Raw genomic sequence first — 22851 nt, 5'->3', positions numbered from 1 at the left:
AAAAATTCCTAGCATGTCAGCATGGCTCCAACCCACTGACTTTTAGATTTTACGGAAATGAGATGAGTGGCGGGCAGCCAACTGGTTCCCAGGAGGTAAGTTAAATAGGTTTGGATTTTAACTATGTTAATAAGGCCGGCAGCCTCAGACTTGATGTGCTTTGCAGGTTTGACTGCATGCGCCCAGGCTGCCAAGGCACTGGGAAAACTCAGCAGCTGAAACAAGATGAAGGCAGCATTAGGGAAAGTTAAGTGCCTTCACTTATGGGGCTTCACCACCCCTGCACCCCGCCCCTCCCCTGCACTCCTCTTCCCCCCCCCCCCCCCCCCACCCCCAACGCACTCCTCTCCCCCCCACCGCACTCCTCTCCCCCCCACCCCTCCACCGCACTCCTCTCCCCCCCACCCACCACCCCCCCGCACTCCACCTCCTCCCCCCCTCGCACTCCTCTCCCCCCAACGCCCCACGCACTCCTCTCCCCCCACCCCCCCTGCACTCCTCTCCTCCCCCCACCCCCCCCGCACTCCTCTCCCCCCCCACCCCCCCCCCCCGCACTCCTCTCCCCCCGCCGCCCCTTGTCCCCTTGCACATTTCCAGGCAAAGGCTTCCAGGGTCAGTGATTGGAGCTTTCCTCACTTTTTTCCCCCACTTTCCACCCGGGGTCAGGAATCATATACCTTTCCTTATCCCGCCCCCAGTTTTGGGATTGGACTTCTGGGGTAGTAGGCCACACTCACCTGATCCTGTGGCCTCCGCCAGCGTCCTTCCTGCTTGGCTGCAAACCAAGTCTGTCAATCAGGCTGACAGGTTTCCTGACCAGCAATCAGGGCCAAAAGGTGCACACTGAAGTTAAAACACCACAGCATGTGGTTAAACCTGGATCTGATTTCCCATCCAAAATTCTACCTCCACCCCCGAGTTCTATGTAACTCACCCCTGTTAATATCCAGGCTGCTTCTTTGATCTCAAATACTTCAATTCAATTCCTAACTTTCTAAACTCAAGGGGATACAATTCAAGATTTTATAATTTGTCCTTATGAATTTAATTCTTTAAGTCTTAGTCTGCAGATGAATCTCACTTATACCCTTTCCAGGGCCATTATATCTTTCCTGAGGTTCAGTGTCCAAACATGAATGCAGTATTCCAGATGGGGTCTGACAAAGCTAATGATCTCTCTTCCCCATTGAACTGCATCTGCCCTAGTTTGAACTCCATGTCTCTCTGCAACTTTCTGCTCCTATCTAACTTACCACCTCTTAGTGCAATCTGCAAACTTTCAATTCTCCCATTCAAATCTTGATGCATATAGTGAAAAACCAAAGGTTCCATTACTGATACAAAAGCAAAATGCTGCAGATGCAGGAAATGTTAAATAACAGCTGAAAATTTTGGAAATACTCAGCAGGTCTGGCAGCATCTGTAGAGAGAGAAACAGAGTTAACATTTCAGGTCAATGAGCTTTCATCAGAATGTGCCATGACAGATTCCTGTGACACATCGTTTATCACATCCTGTCTCCTCCTCTTGTCTCTTTCTATTTCCTACATCCGAACCAATTTAAGTCAGAAAATTTCTTCCAAATCTGTGCACTTATATTTTGATAATCTTTTGTGAGGAACCTTATGCAATATTTTACGACAATATTTATAGACACTCCCCTATTCACTGGGCTAGTGTTCTCCTCAAAAAAAATTCAACTAAAATAATCAAACCACCCTTCACACATCCATGGTGACTCACTTTGATCAGCTGATGCTTGTTTATGTACTTAGTCACCATGTCTTTGCCAATAGCTTAATATCAATTGTGGAGAAGTTATTAGATAGATCTGTAGTTACATTGTTTATCCCTCCCTTCTTAAATAGTTGCATGGCATTTGCAAATTTTCCAATCCAAAGGTACAGCCCTTGAATCTATCATGCCTAATACATCTGCAATTTACCTCAACTATGTATTTTAATATTCTGGGTGAAGCTATTCCATGCCAAACGTGAAGTGGGGATGATTTAAGAGGACCCACCTATGTCAACACAAGTCAGGAAGGGAAGAGCAGAGAGCCATCATCGGTCATAGTGTGATCCAAGACTGGCAATCTCAGTGCTAGCATGACAACAGACAGAAGTAAGCGGGTCAGTGTCATTGCCGGAGTGGGAGGCAGCGAAGCAGCTGTGGCTGCATTGCATGCCCAGATATGATGAATTCCAACTCTGCTGACTTGGAGAACAGCATGATAGGATTGGAAGTGTCTGTTAGAAAGGAAGTTAACCTGCATGGTTCCAAACAATGTAAGCCTTCATGTATAGTCTCAGCTAGTCGATGCCTCTGCATTTACAGCACTCAGTGTGACTTAATCTTTTTTGACTGATGCTGCAATCTCTTGTCAAATTTATTGATGAGGAATCATCAGAACCCCTTTTAGCCTTTCCTATGCGGTTTTAAGAAAGCACTTCAGGCAAATTTCACAGGAAGCCCTATTATACATTGTCAACAGTCTTAGTAAGTATTGACTAAACCTGACACATCTTGAGTTCTATTTGGAGCTTTTCTGAATCAAGTATTTTGACACTGTGCTGAAAATGAATAATGATAGTAAATAGCCTTCAAAAGTATAATAAGCAATGGTATGTTAGTTTATCCCAGAACTAATACATTTGTGATCTTTAAGATTTATTGATTTCTATTTTGGAGAGAAGAATAATAGCAGAATTTCTAAAAGAGCTAAATGAATAATAAAACAGCAATTATAATTTAACTTAGCTAAGAAGAATACGAACTGCTAATCGCTTCTGGTGCTAATCACATTTCCCTCATCTATCAGCTGATAGATAATGAAGTAAAACAGAACATTATTCCTGCAGGGGAAAATCTGAATACCACTCCAATGAGCTGCCTGTATATTTACAGGTCTCAGGAAAGGGGTAGGGCCCACGGATGGCCACATCCTGACACCATGGGCTGGATTTTCAATCTGGAACCCAACGCCAGGATTATTTTCGGGCCCCGACCCTGCGCTGCATCAGCATCACTGACATGATAGTATTTTGACATGCAAAGCCCCTAATTGGGCTGGAGGTGAGTTCAGTGCTCAATTAATAGTGCTGGCTGCTGCCTAGAAGCACTAACTGACTCTAGAGGGCGATTTGCAAAAGCAGACGGCAACAATGACTGGGCTTGCCATTGCCTTGCAGAATGAAGCAGGCAGGAGAGCAGAGAGCCAGCAGCCTCAGAGTCCAGATACCCAAATGCTCACTCATCAGGAAATGAATCTGCTTGGCTTAAGCGATGGCAACTTTGTACCACTACTTGAGCACTTTAGTTTGAATTTTGCCATTTTTTTTTAAGACTTTAAATCAGCAGCAACAATAACGAATGGCTCCCCCACTGTGCTCCTGACTGCTGTGTACTAACCTGTTCCAAACAATCTGCTCTTCTTGTTCTCAGCTTAGAAAATTTGATTCTGTCCCTCTCCAGCCTATTAACAAGCTCTTAATGAGCTTAACAGCAAGTTAATTGGAGGCACGTGGGTTGCTAGCTACCCCAACCCCCTGCCGCTCCATCCTCGCTTTGAAAATTGCAGCATATTCTGGAGGCGTTAAAAGATTGACATGCCATGTCAGAGTGCCAGTTTCAAAGCAAGCCCCCACCTGTCCTCACCACCACAGGTGATTGAAAATCCAGCAACATGTGTGTCTTAGTGTAATTAAGATATCGCAAATGTCTGTAGGCGCAAACCACATCTCATGATTTCTACAAAACATGTAGCAAACCAGCTCAACTCCAGCAGTGTGACTAGGATGTTGAATGAAAGATAATAAAAGGATACTCCCTTATCTCTTATTGTTTTTCATAAAAATAATTAATTCTTTTGATATTACATTAGCATTTCACCAATTTTGTTTCACTGTTCACTCTTAAACTTCACAATATTAAGGGTTAGAATTATTGTTTAGGCCCATTGTGCTTTTTCTTATCTTTAATTATAGTAGTACAGGGCATGTGCTTTGGGATCTTTTATGTCCACCCAGAGAGGGCATAGGTTTAATGACTGAAGGACAGCACCTCTGTCAGTGCGGCACTTCCTCAGCACTGCATTAAAATGTCATCTTAAATTTATATACTCAAATTTCTAGAATGAAACTTGACTCCACAACAATCTGACTCATGGGTGAGTGTACTATAATTTACATTGCCAATGCTATGGATGGAGTATGAGGGGACCAATACTGGTAGGGGAAGACTAATGCTGTTCTGAGGATGCTTCCCACTTACATTGAATGTTGCACTGACAAGCGAATGAATCCAACCTGGCAGTCATTTTAAATTAATTCAATGATATTAGTGTAAGTGAGATGTACAGAGGTGAGTGCTGATTCATTGTAAATCACAGTGTTCCAGAATGACATAGGTACTTCTGGTGGGCAGGGGATTTTGGCTACCGACACAGGTAGCTTGAGCCAGGAAATTTCCCGACTCACGCCCTGCCTCGGTAAAAAAGTACCTCAAAACACACCACTTTCACTCTGGGAGGACAGGCAGGCACGTACCAAGGCAAGCTGGTTAGAAGGACTGCCTCAGCTCTCTGGGACTTCTTCCCAGTCATTCTATAAATTGTTAGGTTCTCAACCCACTCCTCCATGGTGCCTCATACCCATCATGCCAACTCATGCCAATCTCACCTACTTCCAATGGTCCCTCATACACTACAAGCTTACTCAATACCAACTTGCCCGGTATCCACCATAGACAGACCTCAGGTTCCCTGTAGAGATGAGAAAAATAAACTTCTAACAATCTAATATAGCTCCCTCTCCTACACGCTTGATACTGAAAATACTCCCATTCGTTGCTTTTAAATCTCAAGTGGTTAATCATTTATAAAAAAAAGAAGCAACCTTCTATTCTGCACCAACATCAAAGACAGCTAATCCTTTAATCACCTCTTCAAACTTCCAATCAAACTGTGAATTTGGAATCCCTGGCTGAAATAATTGTAACTTTTAAAACTCAGCTAAGCTTTCATAATAACATATTGATAGTTCTTGGGGAAATGCCAACAAAGAACTGTATTGAAGCTGCATGACCAGATGTTACTTTTTTCTATCCTGTACCTGTCAATCAAAGCAGTCCAGCAGAAGGGTTTTTTTTTTAAACTCTCACTGACAGCTGCATCCTGTTTTTTAAAGTTTAAAGAATGAGGCATCTAAAAAAACTTCAGATTGCGACAGTTATACAAACCTTTTCAACAGCATTTACATCTACTCAATCAATCTGTGATTCCCACACTGTGGGTTATAGCCCTGCTGAGTTCGGGTTCCCCGCTTGTATGAATCATGCCCTGTTGTTCCCTTTCCCCTATCAGCAAATATTATATCTGTCGGAAATGGTGGGATTTCTGCATTTGGGTCCCACACGCTGTTTTTAAAGACCCGTGGAGTCTTCCCAACTCTCTGAAAATCCGTCCGTGGTTGCCTTATTGCAGCATCTAGTCCTTTCATGGGTTTGTATGTTCTTTGTCATATATGTAATTGTATACAGTATTATTGTTTGTGTATAGAACCTTTCATTGTATGTGACATATTACAAACACCAAGAGCTCATAGGAGTTCTATTATTTGTGTGCTCAGTTTTTCAGGTTACAGACCAGGTTCCTGTGCATACATTCCAGCTGTGGCAATGACACTGAAGGTGCTGATAGCACCAGTCCCAATAACCCTGCTGCTGATTGGTTTAGTAATATTTTATTTTTATCCAATAAATGAAGCACGAAGAAAAGAATTAAAGGTGGAGTTTGAAGGAGCTGTGTAAGTGTCTGGGCTAATAATCTCTCTAAATGTTTAGTTTATCTTTGTGGTGGAAAGAAGAAATGAATGAAACGGTGATCTGGTTCAAATCCAGTTCAGGAAAGTTCTGTTTACTGTATTATGAAGTTTTATTCACATTTCACCATCTTAAGCAAAACAGGGGGAAGAGCCAGTGAAAATACCTTCAACTGAGATTCTGCTCGGGTTAGAAATAGCAACATCCTGGGGTTTGCCTCACAAGAAAATAACAACAAAAATTGTTCATTCCACCTCAAACCTCCTCTTTTCAGAATATGTACCATATTAGCGACTCCTCACCTACCTAGTCTTCTGAGGGAATGTTTTCATTAAGTTTTCCCTGATTCCCAAAGTTAAATGTGCAAAACTCCATCCTCATATCTCCATTTTTTAAAAAAAATACAAACTGATGTTATAACCCCCCTGTGCAGTTGGATAGCATTTCCATTTTAGTTGCTGAAATGTTTCTTTTCCCAGTAGCATTGTCAGAACATTACCTATGCAATTGTTCAGAGTTATGGCCATAAAATAAGATGAGATACTTGCATTCAATCTCTGAGCAGCAAATGGAAGAATTATACAATACACTGTGTAGTTTAATAATGTTCTGCACATATCTGATGCAGAGTGAGTGCTGGGCAGGTTTCTAGGGCAAGATGTTTGTGGGGGTTTTTTTTGGATGAAAGATTTATCCTTGGCCAAAGTGTAGCATAAATGTTTATTTTGGATGTGTGGAAATGAAGTACCAGTTTTAACATCTTTGCAGAACAGTCAGTTTGGGAATAATTTTGGTGTTAACATATCTGTAGTTTGATACTTGAGGTTTCTAAACGGGATTTTGCAAATGCCTCATAGGTAGCAACAGTGAGCAGCCTCTTTTGTGGGGAAAGAGAGAAGTAAAGTACCAAAATGTATTCAATTTCATAGAATTTGAAAGAGCTAGAATGAAAATAGAAATTTCTTGTCTTTGCCAAATTTGAAGCTAAAGGTGCCTCAGGTTGGTTTTAAAATGTTGTTTTGGTGTAACTACCTGTATATGAAGGATTTGTAGGATAATAGCTTTTCAATCACATATCCATCACGATGGTCCTTTCTCACCTTTTTTGAATATAATTCCTTCTCCATATACTCACAGTTCCCTCCCTCCAGTGCTCTCAGCTGAAGTGCTTGAGTTTCTGTGTGTCTTTGCCAAGTTTCCTGTCTGTCCCTCGTCCAAAGAGCTGGCTTTATATGCTGTTGGGGAATCACATGATTTCTATGCATGTAGGGAATGAAGCATACTTTATGAATGGGAAACTATGTTGACAACTGGCAATTTATTTTCTGTTTCACTAAGAGTACAGTGCTGTGGAGCTTTTTCCTATGTGTCCCTTCATAGCTTGACTGAAGTGAAGGAGAAAAGATTAGCATTGAATATTTTAAATGTGTTGCAAGAGATAATATTTGGGTTATGTCTCCCTCTCATACTTCTCTTTATTTTTGTCCTCTGGACCATTACTCCCTTTGGGGCAGAAGCAAAGAAAGAGGGAACTGCTTCCTTCTGGCCAATCCTACTGTTTACCCAGCTTGCCAGGATGTGTGCAGCTGTACCTAGTGATGACCATGCTTCCAGTCCCCCAGTTAATGCCTTTCCACAGCAATATGACTAAAATTCAGCAGAGTGGAGTGAAGTGGAGGGGGGTATTAATCTTGCCTCCTTCAACTGCGGAACTCTATTAGTATTCTAATACAATATGCCTGAAGCTAACTTCTCTTACACGTTGAGCAGCTATTCAGAGCTTTTTTTTTTATTTGTAAGGTACGTTATTACTTTGGAAATTACATTATTAATTACAATCATCAAACGCAAATGCAATTGAAGGGCCTGAAAAGATCAGAGAGAGAAGCTTTGTGCTGGTGTCCTGAATTGTACTGTTAGTTATTGTGTAATTTTATAAATGATGACTTTGTCTCTCCTTGCCTCACAGAAAAAGCTGGGAAGCGGAACTGGAAGAGAATACACTTTAAAAACAAGTGTGTCCACTGTAACAACTGTGACCTTTGTGGATTCTGGCTTCAGCTGAATTGAGATACAGAATTCTTGGAATGCAGATGTGTGGGCTAGTGGTCACCAAAGTATGCCTCTTTTTGTAAATAACCAAATGTGACTCATTACTGAGCTGTCACATAGCGACAACACTGAAATGGAGGCTGTAGAGGATCTTCACAAACCAAACATCATCTCTTTACCCATCACAGCCATACCACAACCTGAAACTAAAATAAAGGGAGTTTATGTCTTTAGTTTTTTACTTAAAAAAAGGTTTTCCAGTTTGTATCAAACCATGCACTAAACTCAGCCCTCTGGTGCAGGACAACACCGTGAGAAGAGCTGAGCAATGTCTGGTTCTTTGAGTGGAGGTGTGGGGGTTGTGTGCGTGTCTTTTTCCCCTTTATCTCTGCTATGCTTTACCTCATAATTCAGGTCACTGCTTTGTGCTTTTCACTGAATGTAATGCCACATCCTAGCTCAACTTTTATAGTCTCGTGTAATAATAACAGAATTTAACTTATTCGGTTAATCAGTTGCCCAAGTAATACATGGATGAAATTATAGAATGCTATCTGCAAAAAAACAAATTTTTTAAAAATTACATGTAACAAAAATTGAGTTTTGTCCTTTCGTCTGTTGAAAACCAATAGTTAAGAGACCTTGACTGCAGATTGGTTCCTGCAGTCACAGATACTATGCTGACAAACACAGGAACAGGATTCATTGCATTTTGCAGCAAACTTTAACTCCTTTAAAAAAAGATATTTATAATAATCTCAAATGCTGCCACAAGCAGCACTCGATCATAGGAATCAAACGTTTGAGCCAAACCTCTCCCGCATAGAGGCCAAAACAATCAGTGCTGTAACCATAGCCTGATCCTGAACCCTCTTTTGTACATTAGTTTCTGACCTGATCCATTACCTGAAACTATGGTGCTTTATGTGACAACAAAGCCACATCACAATCAAGTCTCTTGAGATTAACAGCAATTTGTTTAAATAAAATGAAATAAATGCTCGAGACGAATGTTGGTGGGTTTTCATTGTTTCCAGAGGAACACAAATTTCAGCCTGTGAAGCAAAATGAAAATTATATAAAATACATTCGTTATAGGAGGATGTTTGCTATGAAATGTGTAAAGATTGGATTTGTACTTTGTTAATGTTAAAGGATTTTAATAGAAATTTGAAGATAATTTGAACTCTTGATTTAAAGATGATTCATTGTTTTTTTTTTTACCTTACTGCACAGTTAGTGGTGATTCTGAAAATATTCTCTAGCTGTTGGAATTGTTTTTACCGCACTGATGTAATTCGTGTTAAAAGCAGCTTCTCGGGCAGGAAGCTGAACATAGCCACTTCCTGCCCTCGTTTAAGAGTAAGATTTAATGACTTAAAGTGAAAAGAATTGATCTGAGTGCCTTTACTTAGACCAAAGTACCTTGGACAATGAATAGCTTTTCAGTGTTGACCCAAAAAAATCAATGGGACTGTAACATTTTTCGTCACAGAGTAGGTGTGAGATATAGCTCAAAACAGAAAGAAAATTTAGGATGTAACTCAAAAAACATGGTGTGATATTTATCTGCACTTGGCTACAATTAATAATCCTGAGGCACTCAATCAATCTGTGCATTCATTTAGAGTAAAATTTGACATCTTCATGAAGAAATTTGCAGACATTAGTAGTGAAATCCAATGAGCAACATGGTTTTATACAGTAAGACAACCCGAACCAGTGGTTGTAACCAATAACAGATGTGGGAGGGTGGTGGAGGTAATGCAAGATCATGTTGATGATTAAAAACCTCTTTAAAGCAACAGAGAAAAAAAATCCCCGGGTTAAGGGTGAAACGACCAAAGCAAGCCCGTTAAAGGCTGACTGGACTTTTACTCTACAGGGAGCATAATCTGAATCATGGTATTTCTATTAATTCTTTATGTCTGCATTGTATATGTTTAGGAAATCATTGATAATTTATTGTAACAGTTTCTGAAAACTTGGTTCTATATAAGAATTTGCTCAAAGTTTATATTTTATATTTTGCAGGGTGTACTATTTTTTTTTGTTGCTTTGTATTAAAAAAAAAGCTGTTCTCTTCTTTTGAGGCTTCTTATTGGCCAGTAGTAATTACATGACATGGTGTCTCTGATAGGCAAATCTCACTAGCCTCGATTCACTTCTGATTGGTCTACAACCCTGTTAAATGAAATATAGAACAATGTTACAAGGAAGGTCTTGCAGCATAGTGTGTAGCATCCTGCTTCCGAGTCACAAGCTCTGGATTCAAGTCCTACTCCAGGACTTGATGGCTATTGAAGGTGCATTCAGAAGTTGATTATCAACCTGTAAATCCTTCCAGTACATGCCAATGGCAGATGATAAGAGCAGGTGAGATTCCTGGTCAGCCATGTGATGGAAAGGAAGTTGAATACTTTCACTATCCATAGCTCCAGATCCCAACATACATGTGAAAGTGCATGTTGCTACAGCAACTCTGACCCCTTGAGCGATCTGTTACACAGACCAATTCTATTAGCACAGGCTACATAATATTTTGGTTTATGCAGTAATAATAACTTACACAAATGCTCATAAACCTAAAACCATACTTCTTAGGCTTGAGCTCATGATGAATATCACATTGAGTAAGCTTCCTTTCCTTCCCACAGACCTGATTCCTATAGCTTTTCCCTATTTCCACCCAGCTCTCACCAACCCCTCCATAATGCAAAGATATTTGGAAAAGAGCAGTGGAAAATGGTATGTCCTGTTGAGGCTTGAAGTGCAACTACTCTTGGTTAACAAAAAGCTAAAGAGATCAAAATGGATGGAAAGGGCAGCATACTGGATGTTTAGTGCTGTGCAGGATTCAAACCTACTTAATAGAGCTAAGGTGTGCATGAGAACAGCCAGCGCAATAAGGGAAGTTTGAAATGGGGCTACAGCTCTTAGAATATGAATCTGATTTATTTCTTGTGCCCTTTCAGCCCATGATTTCTTGTGGTTTGGAGCTCATCTCACAATAGACTAAACTGCTCATGGCCCTGGTTTCTTCTCTGGGGATAAGAAAGACTTGGGCACAGATGATTAATTATCTTTACTTCAACTGGCATTCCAAGTGGGAGGACTCATGTAGATTTCAAGTTGATTTCAAATTTTCACTTAAACTATAATTTCAAGTTTTCATACACCAGCTTACAATTTTGAGCTGGTAACACAGCAGCTTATTCATTATATACAGTGCACCTCTAATTTTAGAAAGTTTATCAATTCCATATGTTTCTAAGACCTAGGGCAGGCCAATAGCAATAATAACTCACTCAGTGGCTTGTAGTTGTATTACTGCTACTACCTTGCTGGTAGGACTTGTGAAAGCTCACTCCACCTTGGGCTTACTTCAACAAAGCCTCTGCGAAAAATCTTTGTTCTGCAGCTGTTGACAGGTGTCCCAAATACTTTTACTAAGCATAAAAGAAAGTAAGATTACCACTTGATAGCGCTTTTCACTTTCTTCAAAGCAACAACCTCCACAAACACTTTCTTTCCATCAGCAAATGCAGATTCTGCAGAATCTTTATTTTTGTTACCTTGATCTTGAGGAGGAATTAATTTTATGTAGATTTGAGAAAGGTACATCAAGGTCACAAAGAGTGATCAATGGTGTGAAAGGACTCTTGGATATAGTGGTGGCAAAATAACCTGGAGTCATTTAAGAATCAAATATAGCACACAGCATCTGACCTATATGTGTGAACTAAGTTGATGAGTGCCTCTCATTGACAATCACCATGGGCAGAATTTTACATCCTGTGGGATTGGGTGTAAAATTGCACATGATGACATAAGGTGAGCATCTTGACGTCACCACGCACTCGCACAATATTTTGCTTTGTGGGCCAGCGTTTTTCGGGGCTGTGCCCGCCATCAATTAAGCGGTCAATTAAGGCCCTTATGAGTCCAACTGACTGATTTTTTTTCTTGCATATGTGATTTCCAGCTCGTAAAACAAGCAGGCAGCCAGCCAACATTTTCACAAACCTCATCCAAGGCCGGGATAAAAAGGCTCTGGCAATACTGCCGTGTGAGTAGTGAGGAGTTTAGGAGATTGTTTGCAGCTGGTTGCTTATTGGAACTTGGCAGCCACATATCTTTTCAGGGCTTCATTCTTAGCATTTCCAGGCTTCATTTCAGGACTCATTGCTGTGTGCAAGGCCCTCGGAGGATTCAGACAATGCGGACCCTTCCAGGAATCAGGCAGCCTTCCCTTACCCTGGCAATGGGGATTGTGGTCTCCACTGCAGGCACCTCCTCTGACGAGGAAGAGAGGGGCAGAAGGGAGTGGAGGCCATGGTCCTAATGCAGCTTTCAGGGGAGGGACCTGTGGGAAGAGAGGTGCAGGCACAAGGGGCGCAGGATCAGCAGGCTGTCCAAGGCACAAGGGGGCCGCAGAAGATGCCAATTTCCTGTTGCCAGTGCTTACAGGCAGTGATGCAGCTACCTCAATATGTCCGAGGTGCAACGCTGAAGGAGGCTCCGCCTCTAAAGGGAGAGCATGACCTCCATTGGCCAGATGATTGGGCCCGAGATCAGTTCTGACTGTTTGGGGGGACACCCCACGCCAGTGGCTCTGAAGGTCACAGCGGCCCTCAACTTCTATGCCTCCAGCTCTTTCCAGGGGTCAGTGGGGGATCTATGTGGAGTCTCCCAATCAACTGTCCACAGTTGTGTCAAACTGGTGACAGAAGCTCTGTTCAGGCAGGCCCTGATCTTTATTCTTTATCATATGGACGAGGCCAATCCAGCTGAGCGAGCCAGAGTCTTTGCAGTGATTGCTGGGTTCCGCCGTGTCCAGTGTGCCATCAACCCTGCACAAGTGGCCATCAAGGCACCAGGTTTCAGCTGGGTGCCTTCGTCAACAGGAAGAGATTTCACTCCATGAACATGCACAGAGTGTGTGACCATAGGATGCAGATTCTGCAAGTCTGTGCAAGGTACCCTGGCAACTCCCATGACGCTTACATCCTGAGACACTCCCAGGTGCTGAGGCTCTTCAGTGCTCCAGCACAACTAGATGGATGGCTGCTGGGTGACAAGGGCTACCCCTGAAAAATGTGGCTCATGACACCTCGCCACGATCCAAGAACAGAGGCAGAGAAGTGTCATGATATGAGTCATGCCTCCACAAGGGCGGTAGTAAAGAGGATCATTGGTCTTCTCAAGATGCACTTCCGATGCCTGGATCGTTCAGGGGAGCACTACAATACCCCCAGAGTGGGTGTCGTTGATAGTGGTTGCATGCTGCACTCTCCACAATCTGGCACTGGGAAGGGGGGGACCCACTGCAGGAAGAGGATCTTGATGCAGCTGCACAGGCCACAGATGATGAGTCCAGTAGTGAGTCCGAAGAGGAACACGGTGAGGAAAACGATGGGGGTATGGAGCCAGACTTCAGTAACCTCCAGGGAGGCAGGGACATGAGGGATGCCTTGATCTAATGCTCTTTCAGCTAGGCTACCAAAGATCAGCTCAAATGCATGCCAGGACTGCCACCCCCATCCCCGCTGTCTGAAAGGACCCTTTCATTTGAACACAAAGAACACTCAGGTCCTGTGCAATAATGTTCAGAGCCACCTGTGTCCAACATTACATACTGGCATTCCCCGCGCCAATGAAATAAAAAGGTAAAGCATACTCAGGCAATGAAGACAAAAACACAATTTATGTCATTCTGACAGTTCAAAAACCTTAACAGAAACGTTTCTGATATTCAACATCAGACCTATATGCATAAACAAAATTGAACATAAAATCACCTGTGACCTGTCCGTCCCTCTTGTGCTTATGGTCCCTTTAACTTACGTTTGTGAGTGCTATGTCTTGGTGCTCTCCCTCACTGCCACTGGCATTGGAGACAGCCTGCTGACTCTGCTGTCTTGTTGACCTTGGTGGTCATCCTCTGGGCAGTGGAGCCTGTGCTGGCCCCACCTGGGATGGTTGGCACAGCCTCATCAGATGCCACGGTCACTGGAGGTCACGGAGGAGCTGCTGCCATCATCCAGTGTGCCCTGAGAGGAGCCCACAGAGATGACAGGCAGCTTGTGCACCAATGTGAGGTCACTGTGGACCTCCTTCATCGCCATTGTGGATGAGCACTTAGCTGGGATACTGGGTGCCTCATCCATCTCCCACACTGACACTGACCACCTGAGGTCAGTGCCTGTGTGAGGGCTTGCAGGTCCAAGCGCAACCCCAGGAACCCTCATTCTGTCCCTGGAGCTGCCTCTCCATGAGAGTCACACTCACTGGAGAAGGCAGTACGCTCGACCATGATGGTCAACGCAGTGCTCATGCTCTGCACGGACTCCTCCACAACAGAGACCATGGCACGCCTACCCTCATGGATCTCTTCCAGATCCTCCTGCACATCTCGCTGGACGTCCAGGATCCATTGGACTAGTGGCCGGCAGGACCCCGCTCAGCCCTTCCCGGCTAGTGCGGAGCCATGTTTCACGCTTGACAGGACTTAATTGGCCTGCCAGCATGAGATTGTGGTCGGAGCCCGATCACGGGTGGCAGTCTATTTTGCGGCTGCTCCCGGGCCTACCCACCGCACCCGCCTGACGACTGAAAAATCCTGCCCCATGTGCCAAGTGAACTATAAATTACATTTTAAAGAGGTTTGCAGCTATATGCAGCAGTTTGAAGAAAGGGTCCAATGCACTGAATCACACTTGCAGCAAAACTTTGGGCAATATCTTAATATCTGATTCATTGTACTGCTCATTGTAAACATCGGATAGATAAATGGACATTTACTATTTCAATTAAATTAATGACTTCTCATGTTCCTTGGGAATGGGGAGTGAAAATGTAAATGTATAAAACATCTCGTCACATCCCAATGTGCTTTAGTTTTTCAACCACTTGTATGTATATAATATAAAAACAGAAAATGCTGGAAATTCTCAGCACGTCAGGCAGCATCTGTGGAGAGACTAAACAGAGGTAATGTTTCAAGTCGATGGCCTGCCTGATTTGATTAGTATTTCCAGCAATTTTTGTTTTTATTTCAGATTTCCATCTTCTGCAGTATTTTGCTTTTGCATTTATATGGCATCTTTAATGTAGTAAAATTTTCCAAGATGCTTTGCAAGAGCATTAGCAAATAAGATTTGACAGCAAGCCATATAAGGAGATACTAATGATAAATGACCAAAAGCACAGTCAAAGAGGTATGTTTTAAGAAGAGTCTTAAAGGAGGGGAGATATAGAGTGGTGTAGAGGTTTAGAGGGGGAATTCTTGAGTTTCGGGACTTTGCAGCTGAAGGCATGGCTGTCAGTCTTGTAGCAATTAAAATTTTGGATGTGCAAGAGGTAATAATTGGAGAAGTAGTAGATATCTCAGAGGGTTCAAGGGCTGGAGAAGGCTACAAAGGTAGGGATGGGCCCAGCCATGGAGGGATTTGAAATGAAGTCATTGCTTAATTGGAAGCCAATGTAGGTCAGCAAGTACAAAAGTGGTAGGTGAATATGACTTGGTGTGATTTGGGATACAGGCCAGCAGCACTTTCAATAAGCTTATGTTTATGGAGGATAGAAGGTGAGAAGCCAGCCAGGAGTGCAATGGAATAGTCAGGCCTAAAGGTAGCAAAGACATGGATGAGGGTTTCAACAATGGATGAGCTGAGGCAGTGGCGAATTTGAACAATGTTATGGAGATAGAAGCAGGCAGACTTAGGGATGGCGGAGATATGGGGTTGGAAGCTCACCTCAATGTAAAATACAACACTGAGATTGCAAATAGTCTGTTTCAGCCTCGGAGAACTCCCACGAAAAGGATGGAGTAAGTAGTCAGGGATGGAGTTTGTGGGGGAGACCAAAAATAATGGCTTTGGGCTTACCAATATTTAGTTGGAGGACATTTCTGGTCATACTGAATGTTAAACAGGCAGCCTGACAATTTAAAGATAGTGGAAAGGTCAAGAGGAGTGATGGTGAGGTAGATTTGGGTATCACCAGCATACATGTGGAACCTAATGGTGTGTTTTTGGATGATGTCGCCGAATGGCAGCATGTAGGTGAGAAATAGGAGGAGGCCAAGGATTGATTCTTGAGAGAGCGCGAGGTAATAATGCGGGAACAGGAAGAGAAGACATTACAGTGCTGGCAGAGAGAGGAGAGTCATTGAAGGAGGATGGTGTGATCAACTGTTTCAAAAGGTCAAGAAGATCGAGGACAGATGATACATGGTCACAGTCACATGGGGTATCATTTGTAACTTTAATAAGAGCCATTTCAGTGCTGTGGCAGTGTCATGTCCATAAGACATGAAAGGGATCATAAACTGTGTAAATCAAACCTTATTTTCTGATTATTTAAAAATAGGCTTTGCTGGACCAAAACACGGCTGCCACAGGTCACACGATTTGTAAGTTGGCTACAGTTCTGGAAACTTCCAACTGTAATTACAGGACGAAGCTCAACCCTCATCCTTGTGGAATCTCACACCTATCATTGTGTGGACCCATTACAATCAGTGAAACAAGGGAGCAGCAGAAGGTCCGTCTCCCCAGCCCGAACTTATAACAAAGAGAGAGCCATCAAAACTTTAGACCTGTGAAGGTGCTAATAGCCACTATCTCCTAATGTGAACAATGTATTTTGACCAGAGACATAGAAACTGATTGTTAACCTGAAACTGACTCATCAATGGGCAACACCACATGACTTAGGCTCCTTTGCCTTTGGAAAGTTTCATTGTTGCATTCTTGGACTGCCAGGGTAGTCTACTATTAACATCCATCCTGTCAACACCAAAGCAGGACTCCAGGCTGACAACAAAGCCTGCCTCAAGTCTAAACCTCCTTGAAGCCTGGTTCTCTGGCAGATTCCTGCCATTGCTTGTAGAGTGAACCAAGTTTCTGGATACCAACCTCCTCAGGCTGCGTCATCACAAACTTTGAAGGAATTTGGCAACTCCTGCTTTCAGCTAGCTGAATCTGCCTGAACTTTAACTCCTACATGAAGGAACCCTTACTGGACTCTGGCATTCATATGAATTAATATTTGTTTTTTTTTGGTTCCAAGCTATTCCTTAGTTGTAAACTCTTTTCTTTCCTATCTCTTTGTGAACACACACCTTGTGTGTGTGTGTGTGTGTGGCTGCAGCAATCATTCCCATTTGAACTTATGAATAAACAATACTCCTGATTTAACCTGAAAAGTTTGCTGTGAATCATTTTAAAACTGACTTCATAAACAGAGGTTTTGGGGAAACATGCATAATCTATTTGAAAAAGGAAAACATCTCTCCAGACAGACGGCGAGAAAAATAAAGGGGTTCAATTTGCCTCTCTCCCCTGTCGGTAATAGGCAGGGTCAGAAACATTCTTGGAGAGATTCAGGCATGGATTTCCAAGAAAGATGGGCACAGATTCGCAAGGTGACAACCTCAAGGACTTTGGAGAGGAAAAGGATTTTGGAGATTGAGTGGTAGTTCGCAAGGTCAGAGGGTTCAACAGCTTCCTGAGGAAAGTGGTGATGTTGGCAGATTTGAAGGAGAGGGGTAGAGTATCTACAGAGACGGAACAATTAATAATATTAGCTAACATGGGAAGCAGGAGGGGAAGTTGGGTGATTGGAGGTTTGGTGGGAATAGGCTCTAGAAAGCAGCATGAGGGCCTCATGGACAAGGCAAGTTCAGAGAGACTATGAGGACAGATAGGAGAGAAACTAATGAAAGTTGCAAGTTCAGGGCCAGGGCAGCGGGGAACTATACAGGAAGTTTGGCCCGTTAAGCCACTGGAAAGGGAAGGAAGCAGCAGAGGCAGCTGGCCAGATGGTCTCAATCTTAGTAACAAATAAATAAATTGCTCATACTGACACTGTATTAGGAAGGCAGTCAGCTGTGAGTTTTAAAATCAACAAAATTTTAAATGTTCCCACAATTGTAACATCATTACATTTCAAGCAATTAGTTATGTGAAAACTATGATAGGCACCATATTTAGAAATGTGAACTAACCTTACATGTAGTTGTAATTCTGTACATTTACTTACAATTATTAAATTTTATTCAGTACCACGTCAGATTGTGCATTTTCTACAGTTCGGCAACAGACGAATTAGTTTGAATATGAAGACAAAGTTTAGAACCTACACCAATCAAATGACAGTAAATTTACCAATTTGTATCATATTATGTATAGAAAGAATGTGATCTTTTTATGTTTACTGTAAGAATAATGGGCAACAAGTAATGCCTCTTAACTAAACTTGCCATCTCTCTCAGCAGGGCCATCTGATGGCTGATGTGGGAAATGGATTTAAAAACCACAACATTTAACTTTATTTTGATGATTGATTCAGCTTGTCATCCCTTGTTTTACTGCATGCTTGTACCAATATGCATGATAAAGATCACAACTTGGCACTGGCTATCTAATGTTGCAATGACTGAACTGTCACAATGGATGCTTGTGGTGAAATTTTGCAAATATAAGGGAGGTTTGTAACACATCTTGTGCAAGTACAGGTTAGTGCACTCAGAGTAGGTGAAAATTTGTATGTTTACAGTTGCCATGGTGCCATAATTACGGATCATCTTCAAGCAACGGCCAATGGCTTCAATTTTATTCAATGGCGCACCGTTGTTGAAGCCAAAGTATGACAGGAAACTTGGTCCCCGACAGCATGCATTTTGATTTTTATCTTCCATTTCTGAAGCAAAATATTTATTTCAAATTTATATTTTGCTGACCACCCAGAAGAAAAAAATAGTTCGGACTAGTACTCTTATTTCCCAGCTTTTACTGGTGTTCCATTTTAAGGTAAACATGACCAGTTCGGACTAGTATTCTTATTTCCCAGTTTTTGCCACCCCCACCTCCACCCTCTTTGAGTCAGATGGAGCAATTTGACTGTGTAGGTTTGTGATTAAGATTGAAAGTTATTTGCAAACACCATCAAGTGGACAAATCAAGAATTACTTGAGCTCGAGTGCACTGTGAAAAATAAATTCCAGTTAGCACTGCTTGTTACACAGATAGAACTGGGTTGCAGAACGGGTTTCCTAACTAGCCTACACTAGCAATTGGAAGTCTCCTCTGAAGGTTGTAAAGTTCAAATGCGAAATGAACTGGGGAAACCCAATTCTGAATAGGTGTGAGGCCCCAGCACAAAACCACTCCTAATTTGGAAATAAACCTATAAAAGACTGTAGAAGGCCCCATAATTGACAGAACAGCATGGTGTCAAAAGATGCTTAAAGAACATAAGGCGCTTTTTAAATGCTTTAACTACTATCACGTGATCAGATTTCAAAAATTCAACTTTAATAAAATCAGTCAAATAACTAAGTAGGCAATGATTTATTTTTGAGTTATTGGTCATTGTTTATTCTTCACATCTAACACCTTAAAATGTATTCCTTGGAAAATAATTTTAGTTGCCATAAAAAGAACTCAATGTGCTCAAATTTCAGCATAACACATTTGAATTATTTTGCAGGGTCTAGTTTACTAACATGCTCCTGAAATCCTCACTGGTGGTTGAAGTCTTCAGATAATTCAGGTGGTATTCAGAACTACTAAACATAAGCATCACAGATTGGTGATGGTGGGCATTGCACACATCTGAAACATGTACAACCACGTCACTCAGGCAAACAAATAAATTAATAATACTCGAGATAAAAATGGAACCTTTAATCATGTGCAGCCAAAGCCTGTGTCTGTTGAGGAGGCTGGGCTGGGCTGAATTGAGCTGTCGCCAGTTCCGAACGCCACCTGAATGCTGTACATTCCCTGCACGTTCCTTCATTTTGCAACTGAACATGGGGGTTTGGCCCTTTGAGCTCAATGGGCAATATTTTAACCTTTAACTTTTTTAGTGCTACAGAAATAAGTCTCTGCATCAGTCAAAAAGCACAATTACATATATTTTTAAAAAAGCTCAAGAATTCAAGGAACTGAGACATATTCCACAGTTCTCTACATCTCTCTAAATCTACTTTAGGATATTTTACACTGCAAATGTACAGAAAATCATTTCATAAAGAGTACATGATATATAGGATACATAGAATGTAGGCGACTGTTTAGTAGTCAGTTAATATTAAAGAGGAATATTAAGAAACACAGAACAGGAAAAGGAAATAATAATAGTAGCAAAATGTCTTGTTCAAATTGATACTGAAATTTATCCTTACACTTAAGTGTGCTAAACAATGCTTGATTCCAGTCTTGAGAAACAGAAAATACTGGAATACTGTAAACAGAACAGTGAGGTTTAAGACTAATATTCTTAAAGGTTATAGACGAATATTTATTGAAGACACAGTAAAATTTTAACAACATCTTTAAAAAAGAATTCAGCCTTGTAACTGATGTGGTAGTAGAGCTTGATTTCATCAGTGCTAAGGTGACATTTTCAACACTATTGCAAGAAAGTTACAGTTACAAAATCAAATATTCAATTTTTGTTTGAAATATTTGTAAGAATTAATATCATTAATACACAAGCTTAGTCAAACAAACACTTATAATGACAACAATTTATTTGCAACAATGTTCCTCAAAAATCATTTTACGTCCATAAAAAAATGTTAAAAGATAAATGTCTGCAATATATTGTAGGTAAATTCAGTAATTCCTGCTCCCACAGGGACCAGCACACAAAGGCACTGTGGATTGGAGAGCTACAATATTTTGTGGCTGCTTGGTAGTACAGAACTTGAGTATAGCTGAAAAAAGAGACACCTTGTCAAAGCTTTTTGTCTTGCGCTCATTAGGACAGTCTGCAAGAATACCAACTACATGAGAAGAGATTGTTGATTGGTTGGCAAGTGGGCTCTGAGTGGTACAGGTGTTGCCATGGAGAATGCACCAGGGAGCTGTTAACTGCCAAGCTTTTGTTCAAATTTAAACCAGACAAGTTGACTCTGATTGGTCAAGGCATTGTGTTGGGGAATGAACTAGAGAATGGCTGTCCCTCAAGCTTTTGTTTAGTTGAAAAAGGTGCAATGTGTGGACATGCTCCTTCTGTCTGCAAAGAAGAGGGCCTTGTGTGAATATATTTAGCTTTTAGCACCACTGCGAGCCTGAATGATAGTCTTAAATTGTTTTTTGGTGCAATTTTTAACACAATCAGGATTGTTTAGCAAGTATTGTCCAATTGCAGAATCACATCTAATGTTGGACACTGTTTGGAGTTTTGCAAGCATGGGATGGTTGGGTATGGTGCCTGTTGCAAACAGCCAAAGGGACACGCTGTTTATATCATTCCGTGTGATATAAGATTGGCCTTATTAGCACCCTTGTTAATAGGGCCCAAGCCATTTGCTCATTGTGCAAGCTTGATGCTGAAAAAGGGCACATAAGGCCATCTTGTGGCATAATATCTACCCTGATCAGATCATTGCTCGCTGTATATCGTGCAAACTCATGAATGCGCCTAAGGCCACCACTTCAGGTCCTGAAAAGTGCCCAGTCTACCTCAGATTAACCTGGAAGGGTAAGGTGTCTCAAAAACTTGTGCAACATGTGAAGCTAGCTGTTTCATGCTGGTACAATGCAGTAGCAACGCAAATGGTGTTTTCCACTAAGAGGATGCTGCCATCAAGCCAAAAAGATGTCCTGCCTGTCACACATATGAGTAATCTGACGTGGTAAATGCAGGCTCACTCTTAAATTTTAAGAATAAATTAGATAGATACATGGATGGGAGGGGTCTGGAGGGTTATGGACTAGGTGCAGGTCAATGGGACTAGCAGAATAATATTTCGGCACAGACTAGAAGGGCCGAATGGCCTGTTTTCTGTGCTGTAGTGTTCTATGGTTCTAATGTAGTATATTAATTTCAGTACTGATGTAATGCCAGCAGGCCGTATGTCCCAAAGATTGGCGGATCGTATCAAACAGCACTTTCGTATCAAACGTCCCTTCGGCTGTTCACAACAGGCAAAGTACAGACCATATCCAACTAGTGCATGCTTGCAAAACTCAAAACATAGTGTCCAACATTAGATGTGATCCCGTGATTGGACAACACTTGCTAAACAATCCTGACTATGCTACGAGTTACACTGACAACCAATTTAAGATGATCAGTTGGGCTTGCAGTGTGGCTCACTTATGTATTTTAGGAATGACATATTTTCACATACAGGGCCCTGTCCTTTGCAGACAGGAGGAGGAGCATGTCCATGCAATACACTTTTTTCAACTAAACAAAAGCTTGGGGGCTTGCCATTCCCTAATTCATTCCCCATGGCAATGCCTTGACCAGAGTTAATCTGACTGAATTTGAATGAAATCTTGACCGTTAACTATTCCCTGATGCATTCTCCATGGCAACGCCCTTACCAGAGTCCACCTGCCAACCAATCAGCACTCTCTTCTCACGCAGTATAAATCGGTGTTCCCTTTACTATTGGTATTCCTGCAAGCTGTCCTGATGGGTGAAAGACAAAATTCTTCGACAGCTTGTCTCTTCTTTCAGCATACAGTATTTTAGCTCTATTATTGACCCTTGCTCCTTTCAAAGGTTATGTTCCAGATCAGAGCAGGGATTATTCAATTTACTCTTAAGATTTTAAACTATTTATTTATAATGTGTCCCAGTAGTAGCTACTTGAATAACATAACTTTTAAAAATCTCAAACAACGTTACAATTAGTGCATGTCTACTAACTAGATACATGGTTAAAAAAAGTAACTCTTTACAATCTAGAATGATCAACCAACTGGATTAATTCTGCTCCTTGTATATATCAGAAAGTGTTCTTCAAAAAGAATCAAGTATTTTAGTTTCAACAAGTGAGCAAATTGTAAAACATGTCACAAACAGCCTTGTTCGTGCTTCAATTTTGACAGTATCTTAAAAATAACTTTTCGCTTATTCTAGTCTGCTGGACCATGTTTGACTTTCTTCATCTTTAGACCAGATTTATTTTGGCAGGCAGACATGCCCAGACTACCTGGATTATCATAC

General features: G+C 41.7%; 1 protein-coding gene across 5 annotated transcripts in view; it reads left to right on the top strand.

Annotated features, from left to right (window-relative positions):
• The window catches only part of LOC144688545 (sodium-dependent lysophosphatidylcholine symporter 1-like), a 47293-nt gene extending 39021 nt beyond the window's left edge, over positions 1-8272 (top strand). For 3 of the 5 annotated variants that reach the window (XM_078555265.1, XM_078555261.1, XM_078555266.1), the window contains 2 exons: positions 5628-5804; positions 7335-7499. In XM_078555265.1, coding sequence (XP_078411391.1) covers positions 5628-5804; positions 7335-7416 — 259 coding nt within the window. In that variant the 3' untranslated portion in view covers positions 7417-7499. Of the gene's footprint in view, positions 1-5627; positions 5805-7334; positions 7500-7789 lie in introns of those variants that run through there. The other 2 variants (XM_078555264.1, XM_078555262.1) reach the window with 2 other exon arrangements.
• Positions 8273-22851: the final 14579 nt, after the last annotated feature.

The sequence above is a fragment of the Cetorhinus maximus genome, chromosome 13 (assembly GCF_964194155.1).
Source record: "Cetorhinus maximus chromosome 13, sCetMax3.hap1.1, whole genome shotgun sequence".
NCBI lineage: Eukaryota > Metazoa > Chordata > Chondrichthyes > Lamniformes > Cetorhinidae > Cetorhinus > Cetorhinus maximus.
This window is presented reverse-complemented; position numbering and strand designations above follow the sequence as displayed.